The sequence below is a fragment of the Leptonychotes weddellii genome, chromosome 16 (assembly GCF_054177405.1).
Source record: "Leptonychotes weddellii isolate Sample4059 chromosome 16, ASM5417740v2, whole genome shotgun sequence".
In the NCBI taxonomy this organism is placed as follows: Eukaryota; Metazoa; Chordata; class Mammalia; order Carnivora; family Phocidae; genus Leptonychotes; species Leptonychotes weddellii.
Window position 1 is genome coordinate 40,553,189 of NC_138384.1, and position 20,556 is coordinate 40,573,744.

A 20,556-nucleotide genomic window follows, 5' to 3' on the forward strand; every position below is an offset into this window, starting at 1 on the left:
GGGTGAATCAGAGACAATATAGTCAGATGGTTGGGTGTGCAGGACTCGGAGGCAGTAAACTTTCCAATCATGGCTCTGCCATTTCCTGGCTGTGTGATCTTGGGCAAACTCCTTAACCTCCCTAAACTTCAGATTCCTCCTCTAGAAAAGTGGGTGCACACACTACACAGATCTGTTGCAGAGGATAAATGCAATCACACTTACTATCTGAGTAACTCCATTTTGCTGGGCTCTGGGTTGCATACTCTCTCCTTGCATCAGGGAGGGTTCGTGAGCACAGTGCCTGGCGTGTGGGAAGCCCTCAGTATCCAGGAGTCGTGATGATGGAGATGGATGTGTAGCTGAGCCACTGGGTGAGGGAGCCTCATGGCCTGCGAGTCTCTGGTGCTTCTGTCCTTGCTGCCTCCCACCCTGTCTGCCCAGATCCATCCCCCTCCCTCCTGCTCTGTTTCTATTTCTGTCTTTCTTTCCTCCTCCCCAGGCCTCAGGGGGCCCCTGGCTGGCAAGAAGCCTTCCTCCTCCTTCTCCAGGATCAGGAAGCAGTTTTCATTGCAGGCCTCCCCCTCTCCAAGGGCTGGGGCATCCCACCTGACCAACTTTCCTTCCCCAGCCACAGCCCTCAGCCTCACCTGAGAAAATCCTCTCCCCCACACCATCCTCTGTGCTCCCAGCAGACTCCTTCTGCACCTAGGATCTCTCAGACTCCAGACAGCGACCAATGAGCATTTTCCCTCATCCCCTCCCCAAGGCTGACTTTGGATACCCATGCTCAGCTAACTAAGGTCTCTGGGGCCGTTCCCTAGCCTCTAGACAGACACCAGAGGCAATACAGTGTAGCAGTGAAAAATAAGAGGTCAACCTGCCAGCTCCCCTATTTCTTCACTTGGGGACCTTGGGCAAGTGACTTTCACTTCTCCCTGGTTCAGATTCCTGACTGTAAAATGGGACCAAACATACCTACTTCAGTTAGCTGTCCAACCTAAGAGAGAGGAGCTGTGCTTAGCACAATGCCCGCGCGTGGAATGGACATCCAACAGCTGTTCAGCAGAATTCTGTGGTTAAGAATCCAGACTCAGAAGTCAGGCTGCCTGCCTTTTTAAATCCCGATTTTGCTTTCTGTGCTGGTTCTGTGACCTCGGGCAAGTTACTTAACTTTCCTGCGCCTCAATTTCCTCATCTGCGAAATGGGATAACATCACTGACATCTAGGGTTGTTTAGAGGATTAAATGAGTGCTTGGCACATAGTAAGCACTCACTAAATGTTAGCTAGTATTATTTTATTTTTATTATGCCCCACCTCTAAGTCTCTCAGGGGACGGGAAACTATCTCAAGTCTCCCTGGTCCCAACTAGCCACCTTTCCTTCAGTCTCACTTGCGTCCTTATGCTGTAATCCAGGTCACACACACACACACACCCCTAGACACACAGACACACACAGAGGTCAGCAGAGCGGCCTCAGACACAGAAAAAAGTTTAATTCTGCTGCGGCGGAGGGTCCCGGCTCCGGCAGGGAGGGGGATTTGGTTTTGGATTTTGTTCATGTGGGGATTTATTTGGGAAAAGAGGAAGGAATAGGGGAGAGTCTGGTCCTTCCAGTGGGACCTGCCCGGGAGAATGTGTAGTGGGAAGAGGTAATCGGGAGAGATAGGAAGACTGGACAAGATATGGGAGGGCAGAGGGAGAAGAGACGACGGGACGGAGAAAGGAGACACAAATAGGGAAGGACAGACACGTAAGACAAAGACGACAGAGGGCGGGACAGAGACAAAGGGAACAGAGAAAAGGGGGACCCCAAGCCAGACCCGACGGGACCAGGGAGGTGAATGGGGTGGGGTGGGGGCTTTGGAGGCCGCCGCGGGACAGAATAGGATCTAGTCCAGCCAGATACAAGAAATGGGCCCCTCGCCCCTGCCCCGGGTCCCGGGCGGGGGGAAGGGGCTCGTGTCTCAGTGCTGCAGTGTCGGGGGGGCCCTGCCCCTCCCCGCGCTTCGCTGTGTAAGGCACCGGCTCCAGCGAGGTCCGCGAGCGCGCGGGGGGAGGGGCAGGAGGGGGGCGAGGAGTCCGTGGAGGAAGGGGGCCCGGCTGCCCGCCCCCTAACTCCCCGGGGCCCGGGGGCGTGGCCAAGAGCCGCAGACGAGGCAGTCCCGCCCCCTCCGGGGAGGAGAAGGGCGAGTCTCCGCCTCTAGTCCGACGACTAGGCGCCGCGCTTTCTCCCGCGAGTCCTGCCACGGCGTCCGGGCGGCTGGGCGTTTGTCCGCGGCACCCAGGCGTCCCGGCGCCCGCCTGCCGCTCACACGGTACTCTCCAGCATCCACTCGGTGCTGGTAAAGGCCAGGCGTGCCCTGGCGGAGCCCAGCCCCAGGTCTCCGTCCTCCCCGGCCGCGCCCCCTCCGGCCCCGTCCAGGTGCGGCGTGGACCGGTGGCGCTTTGTCCGCCGGGCGCGGCGCGGGTAACTGTGGCTCTGGAAGAGCGCCCCGTAGTCCCCGTCGAACGAATAGCGCTGCTGCGGCCTCGGCCGGGCCGGGGCGCCCCCAGGAACCAGAGCTAGAGTGGGAGGCGCCGAAGCTGGCGGCCCCAGGGCCCCGGAATGGCTCCTCCGAGGGCCCGCCGCGGCCCGAGCCTCCTCCCCAGAGGTTTCCTCAGACGGCAGCAGGCACAGCGAGGTGGCCGAGCCGCCCAGGGAGCGTCCAAGGACGGTCTCCGGCTCCGCGGAAGCCGTCTCGGCCGCGGGGCCCTTGGCCTCGACCGCCAGGGCGGCAGCAGCGGGGGACGCCACCTCGCGCAGCGCCTCGTAACGGTCTTGCGCCGGCGGGGGCGGGGCCTGCGGGGCGCCTGCGCCGTTGGTCTGCGAGCACACGTGGCTGACCCGCGGCGGCGACCTGGAGGTACCCTTGACGCGGCGACCGTCCCCGTCGCCGTAGACCTTATAGCGGATCATGAGCAGAACGATGAAAACGAGGACCGAAGCGACGATGACGCCCCCGATGGCGATGATCATGGTGCCACCCAAGAAATGGGCCCTCAGTGGGCGGCAGGGCGCGGGATCCCCAGCGGTGGTGAACTGCACGCAGCCCACCACTCGCGTGGCCGGCAGTGCCGTGGCCCCGTCGTCGTAGACAGCCAGCACGCACAGGTCGTAGGCGCGGCCTGCTGCCAGATCATTCACCAGGAAGGTCTGGCTGGTGGATGGGATCATCCTGCAGGAGGGGAGGGCATCAGCGCTGGGTTAGCTCCCCTATGAACTACATCGCTTCGTTTGCATGTCCCACCCGTGGTGACCAATGGAGACCAAACCATGTGTCCCTACCGGTATTTCATCCTCTGTGGGACAGTAGCAGCCATTCAAGCGACAAATTCCCATCCTGTCAGGACCCCTGCTACAGGCCATGCCCCTCTTCTGCATGCCCTGCCCTCAGACCCACTCCTTGTGGTGTCTTGTCACCTATTAGGTAATATCTGCCATTCCTGTTCCCTCATCTACATGTCCTGGCCCCTGCAAGGGAGGAGTGCTATAGCTTTTAAGTCCTGCCCTCAAGGAACATGCCTCCTGGCAGTGTTTCACTTTTATTGGACGACTGCCATTCAAGGTCTACATATTTCCACCCTTTAAGGGCCCCGACATAACAGGCCACCTCTCGTTTCCTGTAGGTCCCATCCTCACTCAAGTGGACACTGAGGTCAACTCACACACCCTATATTACTGCTACCGGGACAATGGATGCTCTTCTAGTTCCTCTTTTCTATATATTCCCATCCTTTCTGGGGAAACTATGATACAGGCCACGCCCCTCATCTGCATGTCCCACCTTTGGGTAAATACATCAAGCTGCGCCTATCTTCTGGGACAATTACCAAACCCCTCAACTACATATTCCCACCCACTAAGGGGCCATGGCTATAGGCCACTCCCCTTTTGATTGACCAGTGGCTTCCAAGCCACACTCCCAAGACCTACTAGGGATGGTTTCCCTACTGTGCCTAGAACCATGTCCACTCTTTGCATGTCCTGCAACCAATCACTCTGTGTGCATGCTCTGCCCCATACCACCAGAGGCATGAAATCATGCCCCCCCCCCCCCCGGTTAATGTCATCTGTAATTGGGTAAAATGTAGCCAAGCAAGCATGCCCTTTCTTGCTATAGGACCCTGTCCTCCAGTGAGGGACAGTGTAAAGAAGTGCTTATGCTGACAAAGTCTCAGAGCCTGTGTTTGAGTCTCTCTGCCACTTGCTAGCTCTGTGACCTTAGGCAAGTTTCTTAACCTCTCTGTGCCTCATTTCCCCAAAATGGAGATATTAAGAACTCCTTCAGCATAGAGAGTGTGATGTGTGAATGAGTTAACACACCTAAAGCCTGGCACTGAATAATTTCGTCATGATTAGCGTACATCCCACCCAGTGTGGGCCAGTAGCCCTTGCTGTGGCTTTCACCGCCAGTTGCACTCTTCCCCGTCTGTAAGACCATTCCCACTAGGCCTTGACCCTCTTCTGTTGGGCATATCCCTTCTGTGCTGTTGGCCATGTTTGTGCTGTTGGCTAAGCCAGGACTGCCCCATCCACAGGAATTCGCATTCCCAGCACTCAACCTCACAAGCCCTCCTCATCTACAAAACTCTTAGTGGGTCACCAGAGACAAGGACTGCCACCTCATTTGCCTGGGACCATGCAGCAGGAGCTCCATCTCCTGAGAGAGGCCACACCCCCATCTCCACAGGCCTCCTCTCTCTCAGAAACTTCACATTCCCTCCAACCAGGCCACCTTTCATCCTGAAGCCCACCTCAGCTACCTTACCACCAAGAGCCACCCTTCAACCAGAAGATTTCGGGTAAGGGCCCCACCCCCTCATAAAGGCCTACCCACATTTCCAACTGACCCCCTGCCTGCCATTTCACACACTGCCCCCCCACCCCATCCAACCTCGGGCCCCTTAGCTGTTAAGTCTTCCTCTTCCTCTCCCCTCCCCTTCCCAAGAGGCTTGGATTCCTCTTCCTCCTTCCCCCAAAGTAACCAGTTGCTAGGGGCTCCCCACTTTTCAAGGATAGAGGCTGGCTCCTTAAGAAAGCTTCAGCCCATGTGTCTCTAATTGGCTGCAAGACCTAAGCAAGCAGCAGAGGAGGCTTCTGGTTGGATGTCACCTCCGCCCATGGCAGCAGCGAGGAGGTTAACCCCTACAGCACCGTAGCACAGGCATCTGCAATGGGGGACAGAGGACTGGAACTGTGGCCTTCAGGGGAAAGGGAGAGACCAGGGATTTGTCACCCTGCTGGGACAGAGGGCCACCAACATCCACATACATACAGGGTCTGAGGAGCACCCCCACCCCACCACATAGTGGCCAAGGCTTAGACCAAGAATGAAAGAGAGAAACAGAGAGGTGGAGAGTCACAGAAACCAAGAGTCATTTACAGAAATGTATTATCCTTCTCCCCTAATCCCTGCCTGGCAAACAGTAGGTGCTCAATGTGTGTGTTCAATGTCAAAAGGGCAAGATTAGGAGTTAGAAGGGTAAAGCCTGGAATCCTGGCTCTGCCACTTTTCTCTGTGACCTTGAGCAAGTGATTTCCTCCCACTGAGTCTCGGCTTCCCTGTCTATAAAATGGGAGGGGGGGATCACTGCTGCTTCACGGCAGAGTTGGGAAGATCGAATGAGGTAGCACAGGGCCTAGCACAGAGCAGGGGCTCAGTGCCTAATAAGGGCAGGAGGGAGAGAGGGTACAGACAGAGGCAAAAGCAAGAGAATAACAGAGATTATGGGAGAAAGTAACCTTTTTTTAATGTCTGTCTTATACGGTACAGATCTGTCCACACCAGGGCAAGGGCTTCTAACCCAGTGGATGGTGGTAATAACTTATGGGTGCCTATAAAGTGGGAGGGGGTATCATCACTGCTTCGCAACAAAGTGGGGAAGATCAAATGATCATTTATATCTTTTTCTCATACTTTTCCTTTTCTGTTCTGTGATGTACCCAATGGGTTGATACAGTAACACTGGTATATAATCTGTAAATATAAATGTAACTATACATATGTAAGTGTGTGAATATATTTCATGTTCCTAAATGTTTAACTGACAAGGTGTACAACCAGACACCTTTGGCCAGCAGTGAGGTAGACCGTGAACCCCAGAGAGCAGGGATCATGCTGGGCACAGTTCACGTCTGGCTCGTATGGGATCTCAACGAAGATTACCTAACTGCAGGAAAACCAGAAAGAGATAGTGAGACAGAAGTAGAGAGAGAAGGAGACAGGGCAAATGAGAGCCCAAGACAACTCCGCACGGCCATCTAGAGAACCCCAGTGGAGCAAAAAGGCCAAGGGAGTGGGGCAGATGATGGGGAGGGCCCCTGGAATCCGGGGCAGGGGCGGGGGGTGGTTCCTGGGACTGCAGCACCCACCTGTAGACAAGGGAGTCATCCGCGGAGCTGTTGTACTGGACCTGGTACATGCGGATGCCGGGCACAGGTCTCTGGGCGGGCCAGCGGATGAGCACCGAGTTCGAGGTGAGCTCGGCCGCCACGAGCCGGCGCTCGGTGGCCGATTCGTTGGCACCAGGGCGGCCGGGCGTGGCGATGTCAGAGGAACCGGGCTCCGTGAGAGGCGGCGGGGCGGCTGGCGGGGGCGCCATCAGAGGCAGGGGCACCACGCACACCTCCACGGGCGCCGTGGCTTCCCCGGCGGCGTTGGAGGCGATGCAGGTGAAGGTGCCGCTGTCCCGTAAGGTGGTGATGGTCACATCCAGCGTCCCATCCCCCCGCACCCGGGTCCGGCTCGAGTTCCCCAGCAACCGCCCGTCGGGCGCCACCCAGTGCACCACGGGCTCGGGGTCCCCCACGGCGCGGCACCGCAGGCTGACCGCCTGGCCCTCCACCACCAGGGCCCGGCCCCCCGCCTGGCGCGTGATCAGCGGGGGCTCACACAGGAACTCCTCCTCGGGGATGGACCAGAAGTAGCGGTCGGTGAGGTGCTCGGGGGTGGCGCACGTCTCCAGGTCGTCCTCCCGCGTCAGCCGCCTCAGCCAGAGCAGCTCGCAGTTGCAGTGCAGGGGGTTGCCGCCGAAGCTGACCGTGAGCGGCGTGGGCGGCTTCGGCCCCGAGCCCTGGGACCTCAGGAAGAGCCCATCAGGGGGCAGTTTGTGCAGGCGGTTGGAGGTCATGTCCAGGCGAACCAGTTTGTGCAGCTGCACGAAGGTCCCTTCGGCGATGTGGTCGATGAGGTTGTGGTCCAGCGTGAGGGTGTTCAGGTTCACCATCTGGCCCACAGCCTCCCACGGCAGGGCCTCGAGGTTGTTGTAGGACAGATCCAGGTCCTCCACGGTGGCCAGGAAGGCATCGAAGGCGGCGGACTCCACCCGGCGGATCTGGTTGTTGCCGAGGATCAGGTGGCGGAGGTTGCCCAAGCCGCGGAGCTGGTCGCCACGCACCTCGGCCAGGCGGTTGCTGTCGAGGTGCAGGGCGCGGAGGGCGCGGAGGTCGGCGAAGGCGCCGGCGGCCACCTGGCCGATGGTGTTACGGGACAGGGTGAGGTGAACCAGGCTGGTCATGTTGGCGAAGTCTCTGCGGCGGACGGCCGCGATGAAGTTGTCAGTGAGCCGCAGCTCCACCACGCGCCGGTCGATGGCCGGCGGCACGAAGAGCAGGCCGGTCTTGGCGCACAGCATGGTCAGCGTGGGCGCCACGTTCTGGCAGATGCAGCGGCCGGGGCAGGGCTGACCACGAGACGCCCCGGCCCAGAGCAGCAGCAAAAAGGGCAGGGCAGCAGGCGGCGGCGAGAGGAGCGCCGAGGAGAAGGGGCCCGGAGCCATGGTGCAGGGGGAAGGCGGGAGGAGTGGGGCGTGAGACCTGCAAGGGAAGGAGACGGGTCACGCAGGCGCAGGGCTTGACCACCAGCCTGGCCGCCCACCGTGTCCTGTTGGGAGTCTGACCTGGGGCAGCACAGTGGCAGGACTGATCATCAGCAGGCGTGCATTTCATTGTTAACAGACCATCTTTCCATGCTGGCTGGTAAACTACACTGCCCCACCCCTGAGTGTCCCGATCCCAACTGGGACGGACCCTCCTCTAGGAGGCCCAGGCCTCTCATGACTTCCCAACCAGAGGGGTGACACCTGGCCCAGCCTGGGCCTTCCAGTACCCACTAAATATTTTGAAAAATCACAGCTGACTAGGGTTTAAGGTCATGGATTTCAAAGCCATAGTCCCTGGGTTCAAATTCCAGCTCTGACACTTACTAGCTGTGTGACCTCGAGCAAGTGTCTGAACCTCTCTGAATCTCGGTTTCTTCATCTGTAAAATGGAGATAAAAACAGGCCTTACCTCTGTGAGGATTAAATGGATTAATGAGCTTAATGTACTTAGAACCGTGCCTGGCACATAAAATGTGTTCAATACATGTTGGTGATTATTATCATCATGATCATCGAGTGCCCAATATGTACCCATCGAGTGCCCAATAATAGTGTGCACTATTATTAAGAGTAAGTGCTCTGAAATCAAACAGGCTCAGGTTCAAGTCCTGGCTCCCCCACTTGCTACCTCTGTGACCCCAGACTAATGATTTCCCCTAACCTAGGCCATAATTCCCTGATTTGTAAAATGGGATGATAATCGTACCATCTTCAGTGGGTTGTTGCAAGGGTTCCATAAGCTCATTCAGGGGGGCCACTGAGCACAGGGCCTGCCACACAGCAAATATTCAATAAATGTTAAGGGTAACACCCCCCCCCCCCCACACACACACCCCTGGGAGTGGCAGAGGGAATCTGAAGGTAGGAGGAGCTGAGAAAAACACATGTCTTCCTGCTCAGCCTTGAGAAGTCCTTCTCTGAACCTGGTTTCATCCTGGGCCCTGGTGAGCTCCCAAGCAGCGGGCAAGCTTTCATGCTCACATCAGTGGGCACATACAAGGCCCCACACGTACCCACACTCACACGCACTCTTCACACACTCACGCTATGCCTCTGCTCCAGGCAAAACCTTCCGGCGGGGATTCCCCTGCGGCGCCTGCAGCCCACGACATGTCAGCTCCCATCACAACACGGGGTGGGTGGGGGGTGAAAAGGAAAGGATGGGAAGGGGGCGTCCCTGAAACTGTTTTCACCCCACCCCACACCCAGTCCCTGCTGGCCCACCTCCTAGGAATCTGCAGTTTGAGGCTACAGCCTGCTGTGGCCCTAAATCCTTCAGCCTGTGGGGAGGGGGACCAAGGGAGTCAGAGAGAAAGAGGTGAAGAGACAGGGAGACAAGTGGGGGGAGCAGGGGGCACAGACTGGCAGAAACAGAGTCAGAGAGAGAGAAAGAGACAAAGTGGCAAAAAGAGAAAGAATCTGAGGGGCGCCTGACGGGCAGAGCATGTGACTCTTGATCTCAGCGTGGTGAGTTCGAGCCCCACATTGTGCCAAGAGCTTACATAGATAAATAAATAAGTAAATAAGTGAGTAAATAAATAAAAGGAAACGAGAAAGAATCTGAAAGCAAGGTGCAGAGGCAAGGAGCCAGCCTGAAGCCAAGAGAGACTGAAGAACAAACAGAGGAGACACAGAGAAGGGCATTGAGATCAAGAGATGAAGAGGGGAAGAGTGAGCCAAAAGAGGCAGGAGGAGATCTGAAGACACTATAGAGAGAGACCCAGACGGAGGCAGAAAGAGATAGAGATGGAGAGCCAGTGCCTGGGCTGGAGAGAGGAAAAGAGGCAGAGTGAGGGCGTCCCACCGTGTCTCTGAGCGCCCCCCATTAATTGGTCTTGCGCTCCGCCTGGGAAACTGCTCTGTGTCTGATGGAAAACCCTGGCCCGAGAGGCGGAGCTCCTAAGTTTGGAGGCCCAGCTCAGCACCTGCTTGGCTGTGGGGTCTCTAAGGCTCAGAACCCCAGTCTCTGAAGCACAAGTACACGGTTTTGCCTCCCACAGTTGGGGGGAGGGGGGACTCAAGTTGAAGGAATAATAACAGCAATGGAAATAGCTGACATTTATTGAGAGGCAGTGCAGCATTGCAAGGAAGAACCCAGACCTGATTGCTGGGGCTCGTACCCCAGTTCCCGGCTGCGCGACTTTAATCGGGTGACTTCCTCTCTTTGTGCCTCAGTGTGCTCAGCTGTAAAACGGGGATAATGATAGCACCTACCTCATGGGGTTGTTTTAAGTATTCAGAGATAATACAGTGTAATGGGTTTAGAATAGTTCCTGACAGAGTAAACCCTGTATAAATATTAGCAGCCATCATCATCATCATCATTATTATGATTATTATTAACATATCATTTTCTCTGGCTCTCTCTCAGCCACCAGCAGGTCAGGTGACCAGGAGATCTTCCCACATGCATATATGCATGCACGCGCACGCGCGCGCGCACACACAAACACACACATACAATGGTAAACCATGTCCATGTCGCTCTCCAAATGCAGGGGTCACTTCATGTTGTGAAACTCTCTGTGCCCTTTTCCCATATCATCAGGAGACTTCCCCGTCCCAACCACCTCACCCATCCAGAGAGGGGATGCCTCCAGGCCTGAAACCCCCCACCTACCACCCAAGCCCTGGCTCTACCACAGGCCCTGACCCAAACCCGATGCTCCTGACCTTGTTGTCCCCCCACCCAGCCCTGCCCCTTGGACACGGCCATACCCTGCCCTGAAATCCATACCAGGCAGGGCGTCAGGCCTCCGGCTGGCTCAGAACAGGCCCAATCACTCCACATCTCTCTCCCCAGCCTGAAGGACCCCACTCACCTCTCTGCAGGGAGTCAGGGCCTGGGCGGGTACCTGCAAAGGAACAAAATGACCCTATTAGCATCCTTCGGGCTCCTCTCTGAAGACCTGCCTCAGAGACCATCTGGGCCAAGGAAGTCCCTGATGTGATCACTCTCTCCGTCCTCCTGCTGCAGGTTCTGTATAGTCTCAGACAGACCCAGCGAGTCGTTTCTGGAATCCAGGGAGTCTGGGCCTCAGGACTGTTACCCCTCCAAACCCAGGAGTCCAGGAGTTTAACCCTTTGTCCTCTGTGGGCTCGCCAGACCAGAGACCCCAGGCCCCTCCTCCCTCAAGACCCTGGTGTCTGCAATCCCAGACTTCCTTCTTCAAACTCCAGAGTCCAGGTCTTGGTTTCTTCCTTTCTCAAGACCCAGGAATCTGGCCTCCCAGCCGCCTTCTCTTTCAGATCCAGGATTCCAGGCTCCCAGCCTCTTCCAGAGTTCATATCCCAGTCCCCCAACTTTGAAGAGTTGAGTGGTACCAAGGGTTGGAAAGAACCAGAGGTCCCCATCCTCGCCATTACACCGCTGTCACACCAACACATGTGGACACGCCAAAACCCACATGGACCCACAATCCAAGTCTCTACATCTGGATTTCCAGGGACACACCAGTATGATGTGTGCCCCCACCCTCCATGGGCTCTTGGCCTGGCATGAGGACACACTTGTGTCCTTGGACCCCCTGGATGGACCCCAGCATACCACAGGTCACACCACACAGGCCCCAATCTCACTGGGCCACGAGTGAGGTCAGCCTCGTGCCAGGGAGACAGATACGTGCGTGCATATTGCCCTGCACGTACGTTTGAACAGATACAATCCCAATCCCCAGACACCAACATTGACACGTAAATGGACTCACAACACAGACACACACCCTCAAGGTGGACACACCTGCACACAACCACACATGTACAACACTGACTTTCTTTGCACGTTCATACATACTCATGGACACACACAACAGAGAAACCCATGTGCCCCCTTGCAGACAACCAGATACGTGCTCCTATAACAGATACACACTTGCACGCTAGCCAACACACAGGGGCACACACATATAACATATCCTCAGTTGCACAAACAGGTGATACACAGGTGCATGCTCTTAAATGCCCAAACACACTCCTACACACTCATACAACTTCACATATCCCCCAAGATGCACGGTCACAAAACTGATACATCCCCACACCACCAGATGCACAAATGCACACACTAGCAGATAGACACACCTCACACACACACACAGAACTACAAGCATACACAGATACACAAAACTGAGACACACTCAAACAAGCACAGAGGCACAAAAAGATCCACCTTGCACAGACATTCTGAGATGTTCACTCATTACAGACACAGGCTCACACAAGAGCCCTGGGAGGGATTTTACACACTTCCAAAATGCACACAAAATATTGAACCACAGTAGCATAGTCAACAGGCCTAGATTCACACACACGGGCATGAACACACATCCCTCCTAGCCCTGAGGTACCCCCACCCCACCTACTTCCCAGGCCAAAGAAATCCTAACATCCTTCCCTCCCAGCACATCCCCCCCCACCCCCAACCAAGGCACCAGCCAGGGCCTGAGGTCAGAGTTCAGCAGGTAGAGTCTCAAAGGGTTGGGGGGCTGAGTCCTGGAGCCCGGCTACAAGGCAATCCTCCCACTAGCAGCCCAAAAGTCCCCCGGCCTGGCCATCTGTATGCCGGCAACTCCGGGCCCCATCTGCGGAGATCTGGCGGGGGTGGGGATTGGGGTGGGGTGGGTGGGGAGGGCCGGGTCTGTGCCCCTCCCCTCGGGCCCATCTGTCCATCCCTCGGCCTCTCATCCCTCCATCTGTCCACCTACCGGCCGCCCATCCCCCCCCCTCCCAGGCACCGGGAAGGGGAAGACATGGCCGTCTCCCCCAAGGACCGCTGAGGACCCCCCCAGTTGACATGGACCGAGGGAGCGGCAAACTCCCCTCCCCCAAACCCACACAGAGGCCTGGACCCACAAGGAACGAGCCCCAGCCCCCGGCCGGGAACCTGACGTGGACGCACAGACACACACCCTCGGAGACACACAACCCGCAGACACACACACACACACACACACACACACACACCACAAATGGACACCCGAACGGGCACACCCGGCTACACAAACCCTAGGATGGACATCCAACCTGGACACAAACACCCAACGCAGCCAGCCCCGCGCACACTCGCTGGGGGGAGGAAGGGGACCCACACCTGGGCACACAACCCACGCACACACACCTGCACACAGCCCCTCCGATGGGCGCGCGACAGCCCCCCCAGACACACAGCCGGAGGGGCAAGCCACTCAGGGGGACACACGCGTGCGGCCAGACACAGCACCTCGGCTCGACACCCAGCACACACCCGGATGGCCACACAAGCAGGGCGCCGCACACGCCGGCGCCGGGCACACACAGGGCCGCGCGAGCGCACGCCGGGCCCGCCGCAGCGCCGCGGACACACACTCACACGCTCGCACGCTCACACCCGCGCTCCCACCGGCGCCCCCGCCCGCCGCCTCCCGGGCCGCTGCGGGCCGTGCTCACCCAGCCCGGGGGGGCCCCGGGCCCGGCCCCGCCGCCGCCGCCTCGCTCCGCGCCATGGTGGGGGGAGGGCCGGGGGAGGGGGCGCGGTGCCGCGGGGCCGCCTCCCTCCCGCCTCCCGCCCTCCCTCCTGAGCCGCCGCCGAGCTCCGCCCTCCGCGCCGCCCGCCGCCAGAGCCCCGCCGCCGCCACCGCCGCAAGGGGGGAGGGGGCGCCGACCGGAGGGGGCGGGCGGGGCGGCCGCACCGCCCAGACCCCCGCCCCCGGGGCGCGCCGCAGACCCCTCTCCACTGCGGAGCCGCCGGCCCGCCCCCGACCCCTCCCCAGCCCCACCTCCAGCCCCGCTGGCTTCCCCAGAGACCCCCCCCAGACCACGCCCCAACTGGCGTGGGGACTCGGATCTCGCAGCGGAGACCTGGGATCATGTCCCAATACCCAGGGGAACCTCAGACCATGCCTTACCTCCTCTGAGGACCCAAACCATGTTCTACAGCCACCCCGGACCACAAACCATGTCCTACTCTCCTAGGTGACCTCAGACTCTGTCCCATACTCCAGTGGGGACCCCAGACCATATCCCAGAACCCAAGGGGATCCAGAGCACCCCCCACAGGGACCCCAAATCATACCATAACATTCAGGTAGACCCCAGAATATGCCCCAGCTTCCAGAGAGGACCCAAACCATACTTCAACATCCAGGGAGATACCAGATCGTGTCTTACTTCCTTTGGGGACCCAAACCATGTCCTACTGCTTCTTGGGGACCCCCAGCCATGTCCTTCCACCCTCTAGGACCACAAACCATTCCCTGACCCCCAATAGGGACTCCAGACCATGTCTAATTTCTAGGGGGACCCCAAAATGTCTCTTATTCCCCCTAATTTTCCTCATTACCCCCATTAGACCCCAGACCATCTTCCCCTCTAAGCCCCCCCTTAGTTTCCAGAACCCCTGATTTGCCCCCAGATTCTTTCCCTGCCTCCTTCCTGTTCCTACTCTTTCTTTTGGACCCTGCAGACCCTCCCCCCTCCCTGTGACTTCCATGGAGCCCAGATTCCTTGCTCCTTCCTTGGTTAGACTCCTTTCTTGCCCAACTCCAACCCAATAGCTGATCCCCAGTCCCTCCCCCAAATCCCACTGAGTATCTCAGGCCACTTTCCACTTCTTTCCAAGATACTCACCAGGCCCCCAAACCCAACAAGGCCTCTCCTCCAAATCTGTCTTATTGCAGTCCCCCCGCTCCCTGGCAGCTCAAACCCTTCCCATTTTGGATCCCACTGTATCAAGGTCCTTTACCAAACCCCTTCCCTAAATTCTTCCTAGTCACATCATCGCTCGAAGCATGCCCTATCCCTACTCCTCCAACACACCAGCTCAGTCCAACCCCTGGTCTTGGCACTCTTTCCCCTTCCTTTTCATTCAGGTCTTAATTCAAACGTAATCTCTTCAGAGAGGCCCTCTTTCCCCCTCCCCAGTATGGACCCTCACCCCCACCAATTGTCCTGATGTCTGCCAATTACTGTAAAATCCATAAAAAAATAAGATGGGTTATGGATGGGTTGATGGATGGGGATGTGATAAAGCAAGTCCAATAAAATGTTAATGGTAGAATCTAGGTGGTGGGTCTATGGGTGTTCACTGTAAAATAATTTCAGCTTTGCTGCATGTTTGAAATTTTTCATAATACATATTGGGAGGTGAGCAGGAGGACTCTTCTATTTTTTTTTTTTAAGATTTTTTTATTTATTTGAGAGAGAGAGAATGAGTGAGAGAGAGCGCACACATGAGAGAGGGGAGGGTCAGAGGAAGAAGCAGACTCCCTGCTCAGCAGGGAGCCCGATGCGGGACTCGATCCCAGGACTCCAGGATCATGACCTGAGCCGAAGGCAGTCGCTTAACCAACTGAACCACCCAGGTGTCCCAGGAAGACTCTTCTAGAAGAGACTAAAGAGGCAACAAAAGGTCCCACCATTTCTATCACATCATCTCATTTTATTTCCTACCTAGCTCTTATCGTGCTTGTTAATAATCTTGTCTCTTTATTGTTTACTTATTTGTTTGTTTATTGCTTATTGTCTAGTCATTGAAATATAAGCCTCCTGAGGGGAGAGGCATGGGCACCAATTTTCTCCAGTGTCCAGAACGGCGAATGGCACCCAGTGGGTGCTCAGCAAACACATGTTCTTGAATGCCTCTCAGGAGACGGCCTGGGAGCTAGGCCCACTCCAGACTCCCTGCAGGAGCCACACTCAGCAATAAACATCACGTCCCAGACTGGGGTCACTAGAAGGGAAGGGGGAAACCCCCAGCGGTAGGAGGATGCCCCATAAGGTCAGGGAATGTGAGTTGGCCTAAAAAGAGGACAACAGGTGGAAGTTTCCTCCGGCCTTAATTCCTGCCCCAGACTTCCTAATAGAGACTGGCAACCATTCTCAAACTTCCACAATTAGGCCCCGCCCCAAGCCTAGTTACACACACACACACACACACACACACACACACACACACACCACCCCCACCCCCTCTCCAAGGCTCTGCCCAAAGCAAAAACCCCAGCACTTTCTGACCTCAGGTTGTGCTCAGGCCTAGGTCCTACCTTCTTAGCCCCAGCACTGCCCTCTGCACCTTAAACTCCACCCCAAAAGCATCTAGCTTTCAGTCCAGGCACCGGCCCCTCTTGGCTAGTTTAGATCCTCCATTCTCTGTTTCGCCCTAAATCCCGTTTCTTCCTCTCCAACATATGCCCTATTTTCCTTGAAGGTTAGCAGGGAGGAGAGCCCCAGGGAAACCCTAGAGCCTGGATTCAAAAATTAGGGAGCCTGGATCTGTGAAGCCTAGGTGAAGGCTGCTCGGAAGAGAGGAGGTAGTCCCTAGTTTGGGCGGGGGGGGGGGTGGCTTGAAGGAGTGGCCCCAAACCTGGAGCCATGCCCCATTGTGCTGACTCTCCACTGGATAGTGTATTCTGCTCTGGCCTCTCTGACTGGTCCCTCTGCAATCCCTCTAGCCAAACCTCCTCTGCATTGGGCAGTCCCCAGAACCACCCTCTCTGATTAGTCCTTGCTTTCCAAACTCCCTGCTCCTGATTGGGCAACTCCTCGTACATGCCTTTTTCTGGTTGGATTGTTTGCAATCATGAGCCTGGAAGCTGACAGAAGTTCAACTACGTGGGAAGGACGAGAGGGAGAGGGGAGAGGGAGGAGGAGGAAGGGATGAGTCCCTAAATCCCCGGCCAGGGAGAGGGAGTGGCCCTTGACCACCAGATAGCCTTGAGTTAAAGTTCTAACTGTGCAAACCACTAGCTGTGGGGCTTCAGGCAACTATTTTTGGCTTCTGTGCCTCAGTTTATTCATCTGTAAGTTGGGGATAATAATGATACCGTCCTCATGGGGTATTGTAAGGATTGAATGAGTTAACACCTGTAAGTGCTTATAGATGTACTTGGCACATAGGAAGCCCTCAATCAGGGAGTTAACTATTATTATTAATTTGATCATGTAAGTGCATGACCTTGGACAAGTCCTTCTGCCTCTCTGACCTCTGCAGGCCGGCCGTTGCTTGACCTCGTAATTGAACGACCTCTCCTATCCCCAGCCCTCTTCTTCCATCTCTAGCCATCAGAGACTGAGGCTGTGATCACAGGGAACAGTAGAGATATGCCTGGCAGAGATGGGCTGGGGAGGGCACTAGGACGGTGTCAGAAGAGAAGCTCAAATCCCGCCCCCCCAAATACTGGGGGGGGGGCGTGTGTGTGCGTGGATTTCTCTATGCAAAGGGCTTGCCCGACAGGGGACAAGGGGCAAGGGATGGGCAGAGGCGGGTGGTGAGGGGATGGTGTGTTCTGGCCGGGAGGGCTGGGGAGGGGTTGGAGCTGGGCTTGTGGACCCTCCCCCAGGAATGACAGGGCTGGGGGAGGGACATCCCAGGCACAAGGTCATTGTGTCATTGTTACCAGGGCAACGAACACCTCTCTACAGGGAACCTGAAAAGGGGTAGGGGGGGAGGGAGCTCCCAGGTCCCTGGATCTGGGGACGGAGAGAGGAACAGAGACCGAGAGGAGAAGCACAGAGAAAGAAAGAGTGATTTATCTCTGTGAAGACCTGCCCATCTCAAAATTCTCAGAGCCTGCTACACTGTGGGTGCTCAATAAATGTCCCTCAGAGACAAAGACAGAGAGCCCAAGAGACTCAAAAGCCCAGAGATGCCAGAAGAAAGAAAGAATCTCCTGACTGGGGCGGGTAGGATGTCCCTTTCCTGACCTTCAACTTCATACCCCTCAGGGGTCCACTGAGAGCCCTGGATCCTCTCACCTTCCCCAGCCTTGGGTCCTCAGGCCTCCCTAACCCCACAAACCACCCACCCCAGCAACTCCCTGAAGCAATTATGTTTGATCCTTCAACAACTTTTCTGCCTTTAAATTCTTCCAGCCTGGGGGCTCACTGAGAAAAGTAGCATTCAGAGCCAGCTAATGCCTGCTAGCTCCTAGAGCTGGGGTGGGAAGTGGGGAGGAGGGGAAACAGGCACTCTGCCTCCTTCACTCTCAGGAACCCAGGTGTCCTTATTCCCCTAGGAGTGGCCGCCTGCTGGATTCGGATATTTTCCAATTCCTCCCGGAACCACCCCCCCCGCCCCCCGCCCCCCGCCAACTCCTCCCCAGGAAACCCTACAGGTCCCTCCCTTTCTTTCCGAGAAACAGGTACCCCCCCACCCTTTCCTCCTGGGACTCAGCGGGCATCCACTTGGTCTGCCTGCCCTCTGCTGGCCTAAGGCCGGTACTGCAGGGAACCTCGGCTAGCGCTCACAAGGAGAAACAGAAACAGAACTGAGGATCTCTGAGTTCCTGCATTTTAATTTCCGTCGGGTCTCAGACGTTCAGGTCCTAGGGGTCCCAGTTCCCAGTTTCTTCAGGGACTCCGACATCAGGAATCCAGTTTTCCAGCCCAGAGGTCAACGAAAGAAAGACAACTTCTCTTGGAGCCAGGCCTCGGTGAGGTCATCAGTGGTGCGGATTTCAAACACCTGGGCAGGGAGAGTTCTCCGCATTAAGACCCACTCAGGAACCGAGGGGGTGAACACTCTGACCCCCTCCGCCCCTCAGAACAGGAGCCTAGACCCTCAGCCCATCCTCCTTAGCCCTGGGGAGCCTCAGCCCCAGGCCCAGACCTTTGTGAGTTCTGCAGTCTGCACCAGTCTGTTTTTACTCCCTGCATACATCATCTGCTGTTCAGGCTTGCAGCCTGTGGGGAAAAGAGGAGAAAAGAGCATAACTGGGGGACACTGGTTATCACTAAGGCCCTAGTAATGTCATGTAGGCCCTGAAGTTTTCAAAGGGTCCTGAGAGCTGTTCTAAGGTGGTCTCTTGATGCTATACCCAGCGTTTTGGGGCTTGTTATTCTGAGAGTCCCTGGAGATGGTTTAGAGGCCACACAGGAGTTTCTAAGTAAAAGGGAGAGGTTAACTGGCTTATACACCTTGGGACTCAGGAGGATGGGTGGGCCCTTAAGGAATCTGAGTCCCCACCTCCACCCCACTGCCCTCCCAGCGCCCACACACCACACGTGCCACACACTCACACCAGTCACACACCTGCACCCACGGACACGCTCCTCCATACGCCACGCACAGAATCTAAGACCCTCTTGTGGGGACAGGGAGAGCCGTGCCTCACCCACGGGACTGGAGAAGATGAAGCACAAAGGGTAGGACACTCGGCCGTCCTCATGCACATACTTGTAGCTGTAAACCACGAACCTACACCAGCGAAAGGGAATTCAAATTCAGTACCTCCACCCAATGCCCATTGCCTGAGTCCACAATCTCGAAATCTTGCCTGAGTCTGAAAAGCTAGGGTTAACAAATGAGACCCCAGGATACTGGCCTCAAATACAAAAGGATGAAAAATAATCATGGTAGGTGCTTGTTTGATTCACAATAACCCTCTAACATAAGTGCTCTTATTATCCCCATACTACAGATGGGAAAACCGAGGTCCAGAGTCACTTAACGAGGTTCTGTGGATACAGGAAAGATTTGAGCCCTGGGAATTCAGTGCCGGAGTGTAAGGGCTCAAATACCATGCGGTACCGTCCAAAGCTCTAGACCTCTGGCCTGAGACCAGGGCGGGCTCCATCATTTGCCAAGCGCAGTGCAAAATGGAAATGTGGGGCCTGCTGTTCAAAATGCAGGAGAAAAGCTGTTCTCTTTCCTCCACAGTCTCCTTCCCGACTGGTCATGGTCTTTTAAAATTTGTAACTTCAAGTCAGGCTCTCTTGGGCATGGGGACACTAGCAGGGGAAGTACAGATGCTCGAAGACAGACCCTTGAAATTGTCATGCGGGGGGGGGGGAGGTGTGCCAACCCTGACCCTGATTCTGATCCTCCCCCTATCTGCATTCAGGCCCCCTGCGAGGGACAGAAGACAACAGCGCTCGCTGGGCAGGGCAGTGACCAGGGGAGAACCTGTCCAGGGCCAAAGGAGGGAACACGTGTGAGCCGAAGAAGGCTCCAAGCCCCCAGCACATGCTCCACTTTCCCATCAGACTTTACACAAAACACAAATTCAAAGATAAAACCACAAAAAATTTCCAGATGGCAGGCAGCCGCAGAGCACTAAGCCCCGTCTGCGTTTGAATCTCCCTTCTGTGCATGGGGCCTAGTGCGACCGCACGTGTCAGACACCTGGGGAGCTGGTCCTGGCTGAGATCGAGAGCCTGAGATGCAGGGTCAAAATCCTGGGGCACCCCAAATTCACCCTAGCGGAGATGAAAAATCTAAATAGACTAGATTTCATAGGAGTTTGACGTCAAAGAGCTCCTCCGTACAAAAAGCACCAGACTCAGGGCGCCTGGGTGGCTCAGTCATTGGGCGCCTGCCTTCGGCTCAGGTCATGATCCTGGGGTCCTGGGATCGAGCCCCTCATCGGGCTCCCTGCTCGGCAGGAAGCCTGCTTCTCCCTCTCCCACTCCCCCTGCTTGTGTTCCTGCTCTCACTATCTCTCTCTCTGTCAAATAAATAAATAAAATCTTTTTTTTAAAAGATTTTATTTATTTATTTGAGAGAGCGAGAATGAGAGAGAGAGAGAGTACATGAGAGGGGTGAGGGTTAGAGAGAGAAGCAGGCTCCTCGCTGAGCAGGGAGCCCGATGCGGGACTCAATCCAGGGACTCCAGGATCATGACCTGAGCCGAAGGCAGTCGCTTAACCAACTGAGCCACCCAGGCGCCCCTAAATAAA

The 20,556-nt window shown here is 56.3% G+C and overlaps 2 protein-coding genes across 10 annotated transcripts in view; both read right to left on the reverse strand.

Annotated features, from left to right (window-relative positions):
• Positions 1-1,458: 1,458 nt before the first annotated feature.
• LRFN1 (leucine rich repeat and fibronectin type III domain containing 1) lies at positions 1,459-13,455 on the reverse strand. 5 transcript variants are annotated; one of them, XM_081806866.1, is made up of 5 exons: positions 13,330-13,455; positions 10,643-10,760; positions 8,230-8,284; positions 6,398-7,840; positions 1,459-3,200 (listed from the first exon to the last, which is right to left on the reverse strand). In XM_081806866.1, the coding sequence occupies exons 4-5, from the start codon at positions 7,801-7,803 to the stop codon at positions 2,294-2,296; spliced, it is 2,313 nt and encodes a 770-aa protein (XP_081662992.1). In that variant the 5' UTR covers positions 7,804-7,840; positions 8,230-8,284; positions 10,643-10,760; positions 13,330-13,455; the 3' UTR covers positions 1,459-2,293. The 5 variants fall into 5 exon arrangements, with proteins under 5 accessions (XP_081662992.1, XP_081662993.1, XP_081662994.1 ...); XM_081806867.1 differs by having other exon boundaries at positions 10,728-10,760; positions 13,330-13,446; XM_081806868.1 differs by lacking the exon at positions 8,230-8,284.
• A 4,700-nt stretch (positions 13,456-18,155) lies between these two features.
• GMFG (glia maturation factor gamma) overlaps positions 18,156-20,556 on the reverse strand; it is an 8,246-nt gene continuing 5,845 nt past the window's right edge. For all 5 annotated transcript variants that reach the window (XM_006739402.3, XM_031034617.2, XM_006739403.3 and 2 more), the window contains 3 exons: positions 18,993-19,075; positions 18,488-18,561; positions 18,156-18,343 (listed from right to left, as the gene is read on the reverse strand). In XM_006739402.3, coding sequence (XP_006739465.1) covers positions 18,272-18,343; positions 18,488-18,561; positions 18,993-19,075 — 229 coding nt within the window. In that variant the 3' untranslated portion in view covers positions 18,156-18,271. The remainder of the gene's footprint in view (positions 18,344-18,487; positions 18,562-18,992; positions 19,076-20,556) is intronic.

Bases quoted from the DNA above. Each gene is read 5' to 3' on its own strand.
- LRFN1 (XM_081806868.1), bottom strand. From the start codon at position 7,803: ATGGCTCCGGGCCCCTTCTCCTCGGCGCTCCTCTCGCCGCCGCCTGCT. The intron at 3,201-6,397 runs GTGGGTGCTGCA...CCCCTCCTGCAG, and splicing joins GATGACTCCCTTGTCTACAG to GATGATCCCATCCACCAGCC.